General features: G+C 54.3%; 1 protein-coding gene across 2 annotated transcripts in view; it reads right to left on the bottom strand.

Annotated features, from left to right (window-relative positions):
- The window catches only part of LOC140425184 (histone deacetylase 9-like), a 1,432,561-nt gene that overhangs the window by 545,667 nt on the left and 867,396 nt on the right, over positions 1-19,498 (bottom strand). For both annotated transcript variants that reach the window (XM_072509184.1, XM_072509182.1), the window contains exon 9: positions 2,241-2,372. In XM_072509184.1, the coding sequence (XP_072365285.1) occupies positions 2,241-2,372 (132 nt within the window). The remainder of the gene's footprint in view (positions 1-2,240; positions 2,373-19,498) is intronic.

The raw sequence follows: 19,498 nt of genomic DNA, 5'->3' as shown, positions 1-19,498 counted from the left end.
GGGCAACAAGCCTCCAGTCGGGTGGGTGATAACCATATTTTCTATCCAATCTCCCCTATGCACTCTCTGAACTCATCTTGACCAGGAGCCCCACATCCTGCATAATTCCTCTAAACTAGCTTCTCTTTCTAGCTCCTATGGTAGCTGATAGTGTTAACGGTTCCCTCTGTTCAGGAATTGTTTCCTTTTCTGAGAGAGTCATCAATGCTCGGTTAACAATATATTGAGAGTAAGGTCGATAAATTGTTGGGCACTGAGAGAATCAGGAAATATTGGTATAGGGCAAAAGAAAGTTGATGAAAAAGTTCAGCTGTGATCTTAATGAATGGAGGAGGCTTGATGAGCCATTTGACCTGCACTTACTCCAATTTTGTATGTTCTTATGTTGTAACTAAACACAGTGGAAAAGTCTTTTGGCCTCCTATACTCAATATTGTTTTCTTTAAGAGGTGTCCAGCTCCAATTGGTATTTAAGAGGCTAATTGACTGACTGGTTGTCCCTCCTTCTATTGACAGTTTAGTCAAGGCATGGAATACCCTCTGCAAGGAATTTTAACCCACGTTAATCATGACATATGTTCAGAGGAAAATTGAAGGAATTTGAAATTGGTCTATCTGGAAGATAGTTTTGTGTAAAATAACCTAACCGAAGGGCGGAATTTTACCATAATCTGTCAGGGCGTCAGGCTCTGACTGAAAACTGGATTGTATCTCTCCAGATGCACAGTTGGGTTTACAGGCCAGATTTTCTGGCACTGAGTGCAAATAAAATCTGGGGGCGTAGTTTATGCCGTCACTCTGGTAGTTTTGTCAGCTCCACAGAGATCGGGGCACCATCTTTAAAGGGTGCCCCCATCAGGACTGGAATTAACTTCCCCAAACCCCCCCCCATGGACATGGAGGACGCCCCGTCCACGAGCATTAGGAAGTGCCCCCCCCACAGCAACACAAGTATCAGGGTTCTCCCCTCCTATGTCACAACCACAGAAATATTAGGCATTCTCTTTCTCCAACACCAACCCCCCATCACCACCACCGTGGCGGTATTGTGGGCATTCTCTTACCTCACAACCATCGCCTCCACCCTTTCACAGACATCAGCTCTACCCCTTCACAGGTATTGCCCACCTCCCCCCTTCACATGCATTTCCCCGTCCCCCTTCACAGGCAAGTCCCCACCCTGTAAACAGTTATTGGCCCTTCCCCCCCCCCCCCCCCCCCCCCCCCCCAATGGGGATCCCCTTCAAGTGCCCCAGTGCTGGTGGCCGTATCGGAAGCAATGCCAGGGAGAAAGTGTCAGGGGCAACACCAGGGTGGAGTATGAGGGGACTGCCAGAGCATTGCTCTCTCCCCCAGGGGTTATACTTATCTTGGGATCCCAGCGGGATCCCCTTGACTAAATCCCATTTTTATAAACTGTTGTAAACCTCGCCAACGTGATGTGACGTCAGTGAGGTATATTCAGTGAGGGAGATCATGTGATGGGGTGACCCGTTAATATTATTTAAATGCATTATAATATATTTAAATGAGGTTCCTGCCCTTTGTGGTCAAGAACCTCGTTACGTCACCGGTGAGGGGCAGGGACAATTGGGATAAGAGATCTCTTTGCACCTGCATCGTTGTTTGCGCTTCTGGCAGGTGCAGGCTCAAAATTCTACTGACGTTTTAAAAATCTTGAAAGAGATAAACAAAACTACTGCATGAAATCTATTTACTGCATGAAAACCTGTTCACGGCAGCTCAAACAGTAGGCAAAAAAATAGTTAGTTAGAAATATGAAGGTAATCAAGGCAAAACTATTTTACATTCAGGATAATGGAGTTGTGGAATAAATTAATAGCAATGGTCATTCAAGCTTCTAATATAAAATAATTATATATACTTCTGGTGAAAGGATGGCTTGAGAGATAAGGTAGGAAAGTAAATATGCAGGGGTAAGACCAATTAACCAAAAGCGATGGCCATTCGGAACAAAATAGTCTTTTTTCTGTGTTAATAACAATAATATTTTGGTATTTATTGTCTGAACATACATTGTTCCATTTCCCATGTCCAATTAATTTCTATGGCCAGCAAGGCCATTAATTCTATGACAAGAAGAGACAGCTCTAACTGGCTATTAGAGTTATTTATATCATTATGCTAAACTAAGATACAGCCAAGATCTTGGGTGCATTAAAGATACCCGTACAAAGCAAGGTCAGTTTTTATGAACAGCCTTGTGTTTTCCCAACTACCTGTTCTCTCAAGTGTTCTCTTCTTGAAGGTGCTGATAATGGTGCCATCTTTTCTGCGCAATAATGGACTACTCCTCCTCTCTGCCACTTTCTGTTTTAACCTGGAACGCACCTTCAAATTTGGCTCTGAGGCTGTGAAAACACGAGAACATGATTTTCGGGCACACAATATTAAAATTACATTCATATCACATAAGAAGGTGAGTGAATTTAGCTGCAGGCAGATGGGCTTTGCCCGTGCACTACATTTCTTGTTTTTCAATTGGGGGGAAAGAAAACAGGAAACGGGTTTGCCAAGCTAATCATGTAACCAATAACTGTTCTTCCAAACAACACATAAAAAATAAACATACCTAAAGCCACTAAATCTCACAACCAACTGTGAATTGACTGGGAATATTCAAAAGTATAAAGTGTGTAATAATCCTTGTAACCATTCCTACTAATCACATTCAGGCTTCACCAACAATATAGCACTTCAGTCACATTCAGTAATTGCTGCTACTTTTTAAATTTTTGGTGTTTTATTGCCTTGAGGAGATTCTCCTCTTTGGGATGGAGTTCCAGCAAGGTGAAAGTTCTGCACAACCCTCAACATTTATCCGTGACAAATCAAGGATTGGGGGCGAAATTCTCCCCCAACGGCACGATGTCCGCCGACTGGCGCCAAAAACGGCGCCAATCAGATGGACATCGCGCCAGCCCAAAGATGCGGAATGCTCCGCATCTTTGGGGGCCGAGCCCCAACATTGAGGGGTTGGCCGACGCCGGAGGGACTTCCGCCCCGCCAGCTGGCGGAAATGGCGTTTGTTGCCCCGCCAGCTGGCGGAAATGGCGTTTGTTGCCCCACCAGCTGGCGCGGAAATGCGGCGCATGCGCGGGAGCGTCAGCGGCCGCCCACAGTTTCCCGCGCATGCGCAGTGGGGAGAGTCTCTTCAGCCTCCGCCATGGTGGAGGCCGTGGCGGAGGCGGAAGGGAAAGAGTGCCCCCACGGCACAGGCCCGCCCGCGGATCGGTGGGCCCCGATCGCGGGCCAGGCCACCGTGGGGGCACCCCCCGGTGTCAGATCAACCCGCGCACCCCCCCAGGACCCCGGAGCCCGCCCACGCCGCCTGGTCCCGCCGGTAAATACCAGCTTTGATTTACGCCGGCGGGACAGGCAATTTCTGGGCGGGACTTCGGCCCATCCGGGCCGGAGAATTGAGCGGGGGGTCCCGCCAACCGGCGCAGCCCGATTCCCGCCCCCGCCCAATCTCCGGTACCGGAGACTTCGGCGGGGGCGGGGGCGGGATTCACGGCGGCCAACGGCCATTCTCCGACCCGGCGGGGGGTCGGAGAATGACGCCCCTGTTCCTTGACTGTAGCTATAATTACTCAAAATACCCACATGAGGAAGGAGCCTATCCATGGAAAGATAACTTTGAAAGATAAGTCTGGAAGAGTAGGTTTCCCTCATAATATCCTGCCGGTATTAATGGCAGGACTTCATTACCCATTTTGTTTCAGTTTCCCAACCAGCTAGTTGCAGCCTCACTTTAATTATTTAAATGAACAACCCACCACTGGGAATGGGTTAGTTGTCTCTCCCCGCCCCACCGTCCCCACCTCATTCTGCCTTCATCAAAACCACAGAAGTGGACAGTGAAGGCAGCTTGAGACTGGGTTTCAGATTTTTGTCAGGCCCAATAGTTTTTCAGAGTTAAATACCTGCTAAATATACGAAAACTGACATTGAGATTCCAGAATTGGAAAAACTCTTCTCCTAATTGTTGGTTGACTCAAACTGAGATCATGGGCGTCATTCTCCGACCCCCCGCCGTTGGCCGCCGTGAATCCTGCCCCCGCCGAAGTCTCCGGTACCGGAGATTGGGCGGGGGCGGGAATCGGGCCGCGCCGGTTGGCGGGACCCCCCGCTCAATTCTCCGGCCCGGATGGGCCGAAGTCCCGCCCAGAAATTGCCTGTCCCGCCGGCGTAAATCAATGCTGGTATTTACCGGCGGGACCAGGCGGCGTGGGTGGGCTCCGGGGTCCTGGGGGGGGCGCAGGGCGATCTGACCCCGGGGGGTGCCCCCACGGTGGCCTGGCCCGCGATCGGGGCCCACCGTTCCGCGGGCGGGCCTGTGCCGTCGGGGGCACTCTTTCCCTTCCGCCTCCGCCACGGCCTCCACCATGGCGGAGGCGGAAGAGACTCTCCCCACTGCGCATGCGCGGGAAACTGTCGGCGGCCGCTGACGCTCCCGCGCATGCGCCGCATTTCCATGCCAGCTGGCGGGGCACCAAACGCCATTTCCGCCAGCTGGCGGGGCAACAAACGCCATTTCCGCCAGCTGGCGGGGCGGAAATCCCTCCGGCGCCGGCCTAGCCCCTCAATGTTGGGGCTCAGCCCCCAAAGATGCGGAGCATTCCGCACCTTTGGGCCGGCGCGATGCCCGTCTGATTGGCGCCCTTTTTGGCGCCAGTCGGCGGACATCGGGCCGTTGGGGGAGAATTTCGCCCCATAGTTCCTCACATGTTCGTCAGCCTCTGGCTTCACTGCCATTACTCATGTGTGGACCTAAACTGTGAATGTTGTTGGGCTAATCTGTCACGGAGCATCACAACCTTGGGTGATTCTGTTCCATCCTTAAACATACATATACACAAATCACGCACAAGACACCCCGCACACTTTCAGGCAGGGGTTGTTGTGTAGTGATTTGCAATGGAAGTCCTTGCTGATGTTCTCTTCCCTGGCAATAAGCACAGAGAACTTTTAAAACAAACATAAAATAATCCTAGCTGAGATCACCTCAATGCAGGTTAAAGTAGGAACAAAGGAAAAAAGGTAACATCGGAACAGGAGTAGGCCTTTCAGGCCCTCGAGCCTGTCCTGCCATTCAAGTCTGATCTGTAACCTAACTCCATATACCTGCCTTTGGCACATAACTCTTAATATTTTTGCTGAACAAAACCCTCTCTATCTCAGATTTAAAATTCACAACTGCTCTACCTTCAACTGCTGTTTGTGGGAAAGAAGCTGTCCCTAATTTCACCCTTCTTAAAAAGTGGAGTGACATGTACAATTTTCCAATTCGAAGGGACTACTCCAGAATCTAGAGAACTCTGGCAGACTAACAATAAAATACAGAAAAAGAAGAGACAGAAGAAATGGCACTTTGAACTGAAAAAGAGGTCTTGCAACAGCAAAGGAGAAAGAAAGATCGAAAAAATGTATGAAAGAATGAAAGAAATGAAGAAAAAGAATAGGGATGACAAATGGAGAGGAAATCAACGTAAATGTTTGAGGCAGAAAACAAGAAGATAAACACAGGGGGATGAGGCAGGGGTTCCCAATGTCTTCCCTACTGTTCAAATTAGCGATTGAGCCATTGGCCATTGCCCGGCTGGTTTCCGACAAATGGAGTGGGATAGTTAAGGTGGAGTGGAACATAGGGTGTCCCTGTGTGCAGAACATCTTTTGTTATATGTGAAGGACCCAGTGCCCACCATGGAGGGTATACTGAGGATACTGAAGAGCTTTGAGTCCTTTTCCGGACACAAATTAATTCTGGAGGAGAGCGCGTATTTTCTGGGTAGCACCCCGAGGAATGGAGCCAGTCTGGAGTACTTCCTTTTCACTTGGCCAGGTCCAGCTTCCAGTATCTGGGGGTTCAGGTGGCTTGAGACTGGGCCTCGACTCCGTAAGCTGAATTATACCAGCCTGGTGAATAAGGTCAAATCTGGCCTACAAAGGTGGGATAATCTTCATTTATACTTGGCGAGTAGGGTTCAGTCATTTAAGATGACCATTTTTCCAAGATTTCTGTTTCTATTCCAGTGCCTTCCTGTCTTTCTTCCCAATTCATTCTTGGGAGGGGGGGAGGGGGCGGTTGAACCCAGTGGTTGTCTCCACTTCAAAAATGTGGAGGCAACTCGTTGAATGTTTTAAACTGGGGCCAGTATCAAGGCTGGCCCCCATTTGTGCTAACCACCTGTTTGAGCTGGCGAGTTTGGATGCCACATTTGTAGTGTGGAAGGGGAAAGAGCTGGAGAGATTCTGCGACCTATTCCTGGAGGAGCGGTTTGCCAGCCTGGAGGAATTGAAAAAGAGATTGGGGCTCTCGGGCCCAGATTTGTTTAGGTATCTTCAGGTACGATATTCTGTGAGCCGAACATTTGTGACATTCCCAGAGGCGACACCATCCTCCTTGATAGAGAGGGTCCTTTTGTGCACGGGTTTAGAGGAGGGTAGTACGTCCGGTATATATGGGAAGACTCTGGTGGAGGACTTGGATTCGGTGGAGGGGACGAAAGTCAAGTGGGAGGAGAGTTGGGGCCCGTGTTGGAGGATGAGGTGTGGAGTGAAGTCCTTCATATGATGAGCGCCACATCCTCGGGTACGAGGCTAAGCTTGATCCAGCTTAAGGTGGTGTTTAGGTCACACCTGACTCGAGCAAGAATGAGTCTTTTCTTGCAGAGGTTGAGGACAGGTGCAAGCAGAGTTCGAGGGGGCCAGCTAGCCATACCCACCTCTTTTGGTCCTGTCCCAAACTGCAGAACTTTTGGGTCTCCTTTTCAACACCATGTCGGCAATTTTGAACATCGAGATTGAACCCTGTCCCTTAGTTGTAATATCCGGTGTATTGGACTTGTCAGAGCAGAGGACGGGTGCGAGACGGATGTCCTTGTCCTCACTTTGCTGATCGCTAGGAGCCGAGCCCTGCTGGGGTGCAGATTGGCAACTCCACCCAGTGCCTTGGCATGGCTGGGTGACTTAATGGAGTTTCTACACAAGGAGGTCAAATACACCGTGAGGGGGTCAATAGAAGGGTTCTACCGGAGATGCCGACCATTTATCCTTTACTTCAAGGAGTTGGTCACTGTTAGCTTCTGGATAGTGTGGGGAGGGGGGGGGGGGGGGGGGGGGGGGAGGATACTTGTTCCTACCATGGGAGATGGACAGCCATGGGCAGGATTCTCCTCCAACCAGCGGGGTGAACCACTCCGGCATCGGGCCGCCAAGAAGGTGCGGAATCCACCGCACCTTCAGGGGCTAGGCCGGCGTCGGTGGGGTTGGCGCCGCACCAGCCGACTCCGAAGGGCCACCGCCGGCCGGCGCGAGTTGCCGCATGTGCAGGAGCACGAGCGTGTACTGGCGTCATCCCAGCGCATGCGCATGGGGGGTTCTTCTCCGCGCCGGCCATGGTGGACCGTTACAGCGGCCGGCACGGAGGGAAAGAGTTCCCCCATGGCACAGGCCCGCCTATGGCACGCCAGGCCACCATGGGGGCACCCCATGGGGCCAGATACCCCCCCGCGCCCCCCCTAGGCCTACGCAGGCCGCCCGCAGAGACAGGTCCCGCTGGTTTGGACATGGTGTAATCTACGCCGGCAGCTCTGGCCGAAAACGGGCTGCCGCTCGGCCCATCGCGGGGCGGAGAATCGCCGGTGTGGCCGCTGCTAACAGCCACCAACTGGCACGACGCGATTCCCGCCCACGCCGAAAAACTGGCACTGGAGAATTCGGCAGCCGGCGGCAGGGCGGGATTCACGCCGCCCCCGACGATTCTCCAGCCCGGCGGGGGGTCGGAGAATCCCGCCCATATGTTCTTGTGCTTTGTCTTGTTGATTTATTGTATTGTTTTACTGTTGTTGTTTCTATCTTTCTATTTTTGTATTTTATAAATTGAAGAAGGTTAATAAAAATATATGTTTTTAAAATAAGAAGAAACCCTCGAAAGCCAGAGACCTGTGGGCTGAAATTTCATCAGGCTCATGCTTGTGCCTAAAATAAGTGCACATCCCAACTAGAAGTCCAAAGTCGGGCTACGCTTGCGCTTCTGGCCTCCGGCCTCTTCAACATTATTTGGGTGACCTGCCAGAGCCTGTGCAGCATCTCCAAAGATAGCTCACCCACTTTAAATGATGAAAGTCGAGCTTCCTGCCTCGTTCGCAACTAACCAGAAGCGCGGCGGGTCAGGGACCCAGAGGGAGATAGAGGGCGAGGTCATTCACAGGTTATCTGCAGTTTTTGGAAATGCTGCAGAGCCAGGAGAAGTAAACTTTGCTCATCCTTGTTCCACATCAAACTTAACTAAAAACCTACCATTTTTTATGGCACCCATTTGCTGTGTCACGCCTAGCTACAGATATTACTACAGGACTATCATCACTACCAGGGCGCCACATTAGCCCAGTGGTTAGCACTGATGCTTCACAGCACCAGGGTCCTAGGTTTGATTCCCAGCTTGGGTCACTGTTTGTGTGGAGTCTGCACTTACTCCCCGTAGCTGTGTGGGTTACAACTGGGTTCTCCGGTTTCCTCCCACAAGTGCCGAAAGAAGTGAGGCGGGATTCTCCCTTCTGGAGACTAAGTCCCCACGCCCATCGGAAAACGGGCGAGAATCACTCCAGACATTTTCCTCGAAGGTCAGGGGTGATTCTCCATTTTCCAGCGGGCCAGCAGAGCTCCGGCGTGCATCCCACAGCTCTGGCTGTCGCCGGCGCCCGGCTAGCCGGACCGCGTGGCTGCGCATGTACACGCCGGCCGCAAGTGGGTCCGCGCATGAGCACGGCGGCCTACCTTGGCACGGTCCCCGCCGATATGGTGGAGCCATACAGCCATCCCGCGCGGAGGATGGTAGGTCCCTCCCAGATCGCGATGGCACGCCAATCGGTGGCCCCTGATCGTGGGCCTTGCCACTGCTGAGGCCCCCCCCGGAGTCAGATATCCTCCGTCTCCATCAGGACTGCCACCGTGGTCGCGGGTTCCCAGCTCATGCCACATGTATACACGCCGCCGGGAGTTAGGCCGGTCGACTGTAGAGAATCGCTGTGTGGGCCTGCTCCAACGGCCCTCGACTGACGCCATGTCGACCGCGCGAGCGGGGCTGGCATGAATCCCGCCCCTGCCGGTTGCCGAAGTCCCTGGCACCGGATATTCGGTGGGGGCGGGAATCACGCTGCGCCGGTTGGCGGGCCCCTCCCGCTCGATTCTCCGGCCCGGATGGGCCGAAGTCCCGCCGATAAATTGCCTGTCCCGCCGGCGTAAATTAAACCACCTACCTTACCGGCGGGACAAGGCGGCGCGGGCGGGCTCCGGGGTCCTGGGGGGGGGCGCGGGGCGATCTGGCCCTGGGGGGTGCCACCACGGTGGCCTGGCCCGTGATCGGGGCCCGCCGATCCACGGGCGGGCCTGTGCCGTGGGGGCACTCTTTCCCTTCCGCCTCCACCACGGTCTCCACCATGGCGGAGGTGGAAGAGACTCCCTCCACTGCGCATGCGTGGGAAACTGTCAGCGGCCGCTGACTCTCCCGCGCATGCGCCGCCCCGACATGTCATTTCCGCGCCAGCTGGCGGGGCAACAAAGGCCGTTCCGCCAGCTGGTGGGGCGGAAATTCCTCCGGCGTCGGCCTAGCCCCTCAATGTTGGGGCTCGGCCCCCAAAGATGCGGAGTATTCCGCACCCTTGGGGCGGCGCGATGCCCGTCTGATTGGCGCCGTTTTGGGCGCCAGTCGGCGGACATTGCGCCGTTTCCGGAGAATTTCGCCCCATGTTCCTACCAAATAACCTTAAGGCAACTAACCAGAAGCAAGTCTTTAGTGGGGGTGTCAGCGGCCCAGAGGAAGATAGAGGGAGAGGTTATTCTCAAGTAATCCACAGTATTTGGAAATGCTGCAGAGCCAGGAGAAGTAAACTTTGCTCATCCTGGTTCCACTTGAAATGAAATGAATTGAAAATCGCTTATTGTCACAAGTAGGCTTCAAGTGAAGTTACTGTGAAAAGCCCCTAGTCGCCACATTCCGGTGCCTGTTCGGGGAGGCTGTTACGGGAATCGAACCGTGTTGCTGGCCTGCCTTGGTCTGCTTTCAAAGCCAGCGATTTAGCCCTGTGCTAAACAGCCCCTGTCAAACTTAACTAAAAACCTAACACTTTTTGAGACACCCATTTGTTGTGTCAAGCCTAGCAACAGATATGATAATGGGACTACCATCACTACATGAGGAATCTGGACAGATAGTAGGGTTGCCTAAAGATCACATAATCTTCAGGCAGAAATACAAAACCTCACCATGAATCCAGGTTCAAAATAACGGGCAATTTCTCCAGTCCCCAGCTGCGTGTTTCTTGGCGTGGTGTGGTTCATTGGTGCTGATCATGACGAGGAGGGAAGATCGTGGTAGGTTAGCTTGGAGGAGCCCGGTTGGGTTCGGAGGAAGCATTTCTGCTTCCCCTGGTCCACAAGCAGTGCTGGAAAAGCATGTGCCCGCTATTTTTGACAGTTCTTGTCTCACTTCCATTACTGCCTGTCCTGAGCCCTAGGTTACCCAGGGTCAGCAGCTCTTACATCCACAAGGCTACTTAAATTGGAAACACATTTAAATATTACAGTTACTGATATGGCTCTTGAGAAAGGTTAACACCCAATCTTCCCCAGATAAACTGGAGGTACATGTGTTCCGTGGGTTCAGGTCACTTTCCCCCAATTTACCTAGCCCACGCTCTGTCACTCTCCCTGTTTGGCTTGGGAAAATTTAAATTTTCCCTTCTGTGCTGTGCTTATATTGCACTGCAGTAAAATTCAATGAATTACCTTTCACAGCAGCAAAGAGAGTCAGAATAACAGACATTCTGACTACTGCCCCATTCGCCATTTTCAGTATTGCATTTAGTTTGATGTTGAGCTGAACAGAAGGCATGAAATAGTTTGAGGTAGAATTCCAGCTTTTCTTCAGCTTACTGCAGTGCCTGAACCAACATCAGCATTCGACTATTTCTTAATAGCCCTTGTCAGCATTCTGTGATACCTTCCACCATGACCATTGTAAGAAACATTCCAATTCCAAATGAAGTGTGTGCCATTTTGTTTATTTTTATTTTAAAATTCTTCACCGGTGGGCCAGCTGAAAACTTGGCTTTGTGGTACTGTAAGATTTTAAAATAATATTATGCAATTGCGCACATATCTAGCATCGGAAATCTAGTCTTCCATGTATTGCTTTCATTCTCATGGCTGACAGACGGAGATTAACAAATTAAAACATGTGCTGTTAAAGGAATGAACAAACAGACCGTGATCATGAAAAAGAAACAACATATCCACAATTTTATTTGAACTAAGTTCCACATACAGAACAGCCAGGCGCGATCTAATTAAAAATGAAATGGTGGAAATGACTGTTATATTTTCTTCACATAGTATGATGCCATTTTCAGTGTAATCATCTCTACAAAGATGCTCAAAAACTATCTGTTATTTTTCACCACCAGCTACATTTCCAGTGCAATTTATCAGGTAGCCTTCCAAGGCTTTGAAATTCCAAGGACTTTAAAATGGCAAACATTTGCCTCGCAATGTAATCTTCCTCTCTCTATTTTTGGTGAAAATGTTGACCTGTGTAAAGCAAGAAAACACCCTTTCTCACACTTCTGTAAACAATTGCAGAGAGAAGAAATCTCCTTAACCTTTTAAAAATTGCATCATTGTTTGAAAAAATATTCCCGAATGGCAGATAAACACCCCTGGAAACCTTTGCAAGTGTTTGTTTTTAAGTGCACCGGAGAGATGCAGCCAATAGCAGGGATCATTCAGGAGTGAGAGATTACTTACAAGTTAGACCACAATTCCTGAGCAATCTGACCCATTTAATAATAGTCTATTTCAGTGGTTCTGACAGTGCACTGGTGCAATCTACTGATACACTCAGAAATAAGAGAACTCCCTGCTGTCTGAATGCACCTATGATCTGACCAGAGAAAAAGCAGCACTGGAGCGTAGAGATACATTTTACTCCAGGCTTCAGGACCCTGACGCCACTCTGAAATGTAGGTCTCAGGTCTGTACTTGCGAGCGGCGGGACCACATCAGCATGTTTACTGCAAGCAGTCTCCCAATTGATAGTGCAAGCCCAAGCAAAGGGCCAGCAGCAGTGAAGTCTCAGCAGTGCCGCCAGAAGAGGGGGCTGCTACTGAAGAATGTAGAAGACCCAAAGGGTGCCTCATAATGAAAGAGCCATCAGATGGTTCAGCAAAATCCAGGATAGCTAAGCGTACTCGACCATACAAATTAGAGAGGAAGCCCCTCTGAGGGGGATCGTTGGGTCAGTGGGGGCTCCTTATCCTGCCTGCAGTCCCCTGTGTGGCCCATGTCCTTGCTACCTCCTTTGTCTCCCCAGACTACATAGAAGGCTGCCTTTCCTCATGACCACTATTGACAAAATTTCAGTGACGTCCTAAAATAGCTCCGAGTTGGAAACATAATTATGTAAATCAACCATCCATCATCCTAGAGTGGGAAGCCATTCCACCTTGAAGTCCTCCACTGGGAAACTTCCTCGGCAGCAGGAATGTTGACATGGCATTACCGGCACCAACATTGGCACTCAATTCCTTGCCTCCACCTTCTTTTTTACCACCCAGAGACTCAGCCCACTGAGTTGAAAAGGTCCCAAGTTCAATTACGCATTGGTGCTGGGTTGGCCATAATTGGAGCCTGTTCACCTGAACTCAAGGACCGAGGGAAGATCAGCCCGAGTCGCCACTCACAACTGTAATCTCGTGATACCTACTGGGAAGTGTGCATTTTGAGTGATGACAAGACTGTTCTTGATGTTGTCCCTGATTGAATGGTCTGTTGACATTAACTGTTTAGCTTGACACATGAAGTATTCTGACTGAGTGAGGAACTTATGGATTGGTGGTATCAGTTGGCCTGTACATCATAAAGAACCTTCTGGGGAATGGAAGAAAAAGAAAGATATTGAAAAGCCTGTGTTCAGGACTATGGGGAAAATGTGTAGGAGTGGGATTAATTGGACAGTTTTCTCAAAGAGCCGACACAAGTCTATGGTGGGCCAAATAATTACCTTCTTGCTGCAATTTTTAAAGAAATTTAAAAAACAAATGAAAATGGAATTCATCATCTGGGTGTCTTAAGGATTGTCATCAGTCAAAAAAAAACTCCTACTTGAGCCCCATCCACAATCAAGAAATAGAAAAATGTGGGGGAACAAATTGGCATTCTGTTCAGGGTCATTTTATTTATTAGGTCCCTGTACCGCTGAGCAGTAAAGAGATTTCCATTTGAGCAGTTGGCTAATGCAATGCAAATCCTCTGGGTTTGGTGAGAGCACTTCAGGGCAGGCTGAAAGAAGCTGGAATTACACACAAACCTATTTCACGCACAGCTGCATAAATTAGTTTCTATTTTTGGCCACAGATTCATCCCTTGTTGCAATTCAGATCAATCACATAAACAGAACGCTTCCTGTCAAGCGCTCTGCAACACTCTGCTCACACAAGAGCGAAGATTTAACAGCAGTAATAATAAGGATTCATCACCACATTCCACCATTGCAATTGTCTGTGGGAAAAACATAGGGGCTACTCTACTTGAAAGCAAGAATAATATTCCACAAGAACTTTCCAGTGAAAGAAGGAAAAATAGACTGAGATCAATGAATTTCCTACTTACAATATGCTTTAATAATTCCAGTGAGAGGAATGTATGAAACATATGACATTAAGACTACACTCAGACTTAACTGAAGTGAAGCAATTGCAGACACTCAAAGAGCCTTTGGTCTTGCAGAGCTGCAGCATGAATTCACCAGAAAAATCATTTTTAGCAATTAACGTGCAAGTTTCAAAAGGCATTCAGTCCTAAAAATGGACAATCTGTTCTGCTTAATTTCAGTGACGTGCGCCACTGGCAAAACACTTGCTTTGGCTGTTTCTTTTATCTTTTAAACAAAAGACATATAAAAATGTTTCCTTACAGTAGCTGGCCTTTCAGTCCCAGTTACCGGTTTTGAATAAGGTCTGAGGCCAGACGTTGCCGCATACAGCCTCGAAGTACAATCCTCTGCACTACTGAAAACAACGGCATGTCCAGGGCATAAAGAGTTAAATTGTGAAGACAGATTGAATAGATTAGGCTTGTATACCCTAGTGTATAGGTGATTAAGGGGTGGTTGAATTAAAGTGTTTAGATGGTAAAAGTTGACAGGCCAGAGTAAAAGTATTTACTCTGGTGGGGGAGTGCAGGACAAGAGAGCAAATCTTAAAATTGGAACAACACTGTTCAGGAATGACACAAAGGGTTTTGCAAATCTGGAATTGTGGGCTGAAATTTCATTTCCTGACTTAGAGCAAGCCAGGGTGGAAAGGTCCAAAGTGGAGGCACATCCCAGATTGCAATTTTGAATTTCCCCAATGATTATCCAATTCCAATTCTCTTTGTGCACCTCGTGGGGCAGTAAGGCAGACTATTGTCTGTTTCATAGGCAGGTATTCCTGGAACAGGCCGCTAGTCTGTTGTCAATGATTCTCACTGCCCATTATTTTTGGTAGGTTGGGAATCACTGATGGGCGCAACTTGATGCTTATTTAAAGTGATGTTGAGTTTGCAATTTAGATCCCTGCTAGAAATTCAAGTTTCCCTGCCTTTGATACTTACACGTTGGCAGGTGGGTTCCTGAAGGCTGTGGGAACACCACCAGTAAGTCAGTGCAAGAACACTGGGGGAAGCCCGCTGAGGATTTGGGAAGCTTTTGACAGGTAAGCGACTTGATTCTCCGTTTCTGAGACTTAAGTGTTGATGCTGGGCAGGATTCGTGGACCGATTCAGTGGCCGTGGAGGGGCTAGCACCGGCCCCACGTAGCTCACAATCGATTCCATTGAGAAATGCTGTGGGATTCATCAGGTCCGTGATTGACTCTCACGAGGCTGACAAGCTTCAGCCGCATATATACACTCTACTCCCCACACACTCATCCCAGCCAACAGATGGCACTGGTTGCGCTGGAGCACGTCCATCCCTCTGATGGGTCAGCTGGGTGCCTTGCGGGGAGACCCATACGACCTGTGGCCCTAAGTTCACAGAGGACAGTCAGCAGCAGGCGCAGCTGCATGGCTACTTTGCCGGCCGTGGCAATGGTGTTCCGTGGCCGTCCACCCGACCCACAGTCCCCCTCCTGGCCACCACCTGCTACTCCCTCCGACCCTGGCAGTAGCCCATACCCCGCTAGCAGCAGGACTGTCAGCAAACTATGGCGATGTTGGACACTTTCCATACCACCTCTCTCCCCCTCAGCAATCACAGTGCCTGTTTCACGATTTTTAAAAGCACAAGTGAACCTCGCCATTGGAAATTTGCCCCAGTGGAGGCGGAGAATCGCAGAGGCCCTGGTGAATTCCAAGTCGGGCCCACTAATGATATGCCAAGAGTGTTTACTGTATGTGCGTTCCAAAACGCATTGACGCCGCTGTCGAGGCGACGGAGAATTGCGATTTGGTGTGAAACCGGCATCCGCAACGATTTCAGCGTCGGAACCGATTCTCCACCCAATCACATTTCCCGATTCCGGTGTCAAACGATGAAGACTCCCACCCAAGGTTAAAAGCTGCTGCCAATGCCCCCACACATCCCCCATGCCCCTCATATATCATCCATACCCTTATGGTCCCTCCGTAGCCCTTTCCTTACCATGCCCCCAGGCATCCTGCACACCCACCCTCCCGGTATCAACCAAAGTCAACATCAGTGTGCAATTGGCAAGCCCAAAATGCAGTAGCCACAGAAACAATTCAAACAGACGACCAGCCATCTGGAGGCTGAATTCTCCACCATTGGGATTCTCCATTTTGAGGGAAGCCTGGAGGGTTTCCCGACGGCGTGGGGCTGCCCCACAATGGGAAACCCTATTGACCAGCCGGCGAAACGGAGAATCCCGACAGCGTGCCACACCGGAAATCTGGAGCTGATGTGGCGGGTCAGAGAAACCTACCCCTGTTCTTTGTAGATATAGGGCGTCATTCTCCAACCCCCCAGAGGGTCGGAGAATGGCCGTTGGCCGTCGTGAATCCCGCCCCCGCCGGTTGCCGAAGTCTCCGAAGGGAGAAAAGTCGGCGGGGCGTTAATGGCGCCGCTGCCGCGGAGAATGTCACGGGTCTGCGCAAGGCAGCCGATTTTCGGCCTGCCGATATTCTCCCTTCCGGATGGGCCGAAGCACCGTCGACGTGATGACCGTTCACGTCGACGTGAATCAAACCTCCTTTTCGTCGGCGTGACCCGGTGCTCCAGGCTCACGCCGACCAGCGTGGAGGTGAGGGACGGCCTGGGGGGATGGCTCTGGGCAGGCAATGGAGTGGTCGCAGTCTGATTGCGTGAGGAGAGGTGTGTATCGGGTTGTGTGTGTGTGTGTGCGGCGGGGGGGGTGGTTAGAGTAGGCTGGGCTCCGGGGGAGTGCCGGGAGGGGGTCCGTGCCGGGGTGGAGGTTGGGGGGGGGGGGGGGTCCGTGCCGGGGTGGAGGTTGGGGGGGGGGGTCCGTGCTGGGGTGGAGGTTGGGGGGGGGTCCGTGCTGGGGTGGAGGTTGGGGGGGGTCCGTGCCGTGCCGGGGTGGAGGTTGGGGGGGGGTCCGTGCTGGGGTGGAGGTTGGGGGTTGGGGGGGGGTCCGTGCTGGGGTGGAGGTTGGGGGGGGTCCGTGCCGTGTCGGGGTGGAGGTTGGGGGTTGGGGGTTGGGGGGGTCCATGCTGGGGTGGAGGTTGGGGGGGGTTAGTGCTGGGGTGGAGGTTGGGGGTTGGGGGGGGGGGTCCGTGCTGGGGTGGAGGTTGGGGGGTCCGTGCTGGGGTGGAGGTTGGGGGGGGGTCCGTGCTGGGGTGGAGGGTGGGGGGGGTCCGTGCCGGGGTGGAGGTTGGGGGGGGTCCGTGCTGGGGTGGAGGTTGGGGGGGGGTCCGTGCTGGGGTGGAGGTTGGGGGTTGGGGGGCGGGTCCGTGCTGGGGTGGAGGTTGGGGGGGGGTCCGTGCTGGGGTGGAGGTTGGGGGGGGGGACCGTGCTGGGGTGGAGGTTGGGGGTTGGGGGGGGTCCGTGCTGGGGTGGAGGTTGGGGGGGGGGGTCCGTGCCGTGCCGGGGTGGAGATTGGGGGGGTCCGTGCCGTGCCGGGGTGAAGGTTGGGGGTTGGGGGGGAGTCCATGCTGGGGTGGAGGTTGGGGGGGGGGTCCGTGCTGGGGTGGAGGTTGGGGGGGGGGGTCCGTGCTGGGGTGGAGGTTGGGGGGGGGTCCGTGCCGGGGTGGAGGTTGGGGGGGGTCCGTGCTGGGGTGGAGGTTGGGGGGGTCCGTGCTGGGGTGGAGGGTGGGGGGGGGGGTCCGTGCCGTGCCAGGGTGGAGGTTGGGGGGGACTCCGTGCTGGGGTGCAGGATGGGGGTTGGGGGGGGTCCGTGCTGGGGTGGAGGTTGGGGGGGTCCGTGCTGGGGTGGAGGGTGGGGGTTGGGGGGGGTCCATACTGGGGTGGAGGTTGGGGGGGGGTCCGTGCCGGGGTGGAGGTGGGGGGGGTCCGTGCTGGGGTGGAGGTTGGGGGGGAGTCCGTGCTGGGGTGCAGGATGGGGGTTGGGGGGGGTCCGTGCTGGGGTGGAGGTTGGGGGGGGGTCCGTGCTGGGGTGGAGGTTGGGGGTTGGGGGGGGTCCATACTGGGGTGGAGGTTGGGGGGGGTCCGTGCCGGGGTGGAGGTGGGGGGGGTCCGTGCTGGGGTGGAGGTTGGGGGGGGTCCGTGCCGTGCCGGGGTGGAGGTTGGGGGGGGTCCGTGCTGGGGTGGAGGTTGGGGGGGGTCCGTGCTGGGGTGGAGGGTGGGGGGGGGTCCGTGCCGTGCCAGGGTGGAGGTTGGGGGGGACTCCGTGCTGGGGTGCAGGATGGGGGTTGGGGGGGGTCCGTGCTGGGGTGGAGGTTGGGGGGGGTCCGTGCTGGGGTGGAGGGTGGGGGGGGGGTCCGTGCCGTGCCAGGGTGGAGGTTGGGGGGGAGTCCGTGCTGGGGTGCAGGATGGGGGTTGGGGGGGGGTCCGTGCTGGGGTGGAGGTTGGGGGGGGGGTCCGTGCTGGGGTGGAGGTTGGGGGTTGGGGGGGGTCCATACTGGGGTGGAGGTTGGGGGGGGGTCCGTGCCGGGGTGGAGGTGGGGGGGGTCCGTGCTGGGGTGGAGGTTGGGGGTGGGTCCGTGCCGTGCCGCGGTGGAGGTTGGGGGGGGTCCGTGCTGGGGTGGAGGTTGGGGGGGGGTCCGTGCTGGGGTGGAGGTTGGGGGGGGTCCGTGCCGTGCCGGGGTGGATGTTGGGGGGGGTCCGTGCTGGGGTGGAGGTTGGGGGTTGGGGGGGGGTCCGTGCTGGGGTGGAGGTTGGGGGGGTCCGTGCCGTGCCGGGGTGGAGGTTGGGGGTTGGGGGGGTCCATGCTGGGGTGGAGGTTGGGGGGGGGGGTTAGTGCTGGGGTGGAGGTTGGGGGTTGGGGGGGGGGTCCATGCTGGGGTGGAGGTTGGGGGGTCCGTGCTGGGGTGGAGGTTGGGGGGGTCCGTGCTGGGGTGGAGGGTGGGGGGGGTCCGTGCCGGGGTGGAGGTTGGGGGGGGGTCCGTGCTAGGGTGGAGGTTGGGGGAGGTCCGTGCTGGGGTGGAGGTTGGGGGTTGGGGGCGGGTCCGTGCTGGGGTGGAGGTTGGGGGGGGTCCGTGCTGGGGTGGAGGTTGGGGGGGGGTCCGTGCCGTGCCGGGGTGGAGGGTGGGGGGGTCCGTGCTGGGGTGGAGGTTGGGGGGGGTCCGTGCTGGGGTGGAGGTTGGGGGTGGGTCCGTGCCGTGCCGGGGTGGAGATTGGGGGGGGTCCGTGCCATGCCGGGGTGAAGGTTGGGGGTTGGGGGGGCGGTCCATGCTGGGGTGGAGGTTGGGGGGGGGGTCCGTGCTGGGGTGGAGGTTGGGGGGGGGTCCGTGCTGGGGTGGAGGTTCGGGGGGGGTCCGTGCCGGGGTGGAGGTTGGGGGGGGTCCGTGCTGGGGTGGAGGTTGGGGGGGGTTCGTGCTGGGGTGGAGGGTGGGGGGGGGGTCCGTGCCGTGCCAGGGTGGAGGTTGGGGGGGAGTCCGTGCTGGGGTGCAGGATGGGGGTTGGGGGGGGGTCCGTGCTGGGGTGGAGGTTGGGGGGGGGATCCGTGCCGTGCCGGGGTGGAGATTGGGGTGGGTCCGTGCCGTGCCGGGCTGGAGGTTGGGGGTTGGGGGGGTCTGTGCTGGGGTGGAGGTTGGGGGGGTTCCGTGCTGGGGTGGAGGTTGGGGGTTGGGGGGGGTCCGTACTGGGGTGGAGGTTGGGGGGGGTCCGTGCTGGGCTGGAGGTTGGGGGGGGTCCGTGCTGGGGTGGAGGTTGGGGGGGGTCCGTGCCGTGCCGGGGTGGAGGTTGGGGGGGGGTCCGTGCTGGGGTGGAGGGTGGGGGGGGTCCGTGCTGTGCCGGGGTGGAGGTTGGGGGGGTCTGTGCTGGGGTGGAGGTTGGGGG

The sequence above is a fragment of the Scyliorhinus torazame genome, chromosome 6 (genome assembly GCF_047496885.1).
Source record: "Scyliorhinus torazame isolate Kashiwa2021f chromosome 6, sScyTor2.1, whole genome shotgun sequence".
NCBI lineage: Eukaryota > Metazoa > Chordata > Chondrichthyes > Carcharhiniformes > Scyliorhinidae > Scyliorhinus > Scyliorhinus torazame.
Note: the sequence above shows the minus strand (reverse complement) of the source record. Positions and strands in the feature narration are given on the sequence as shown.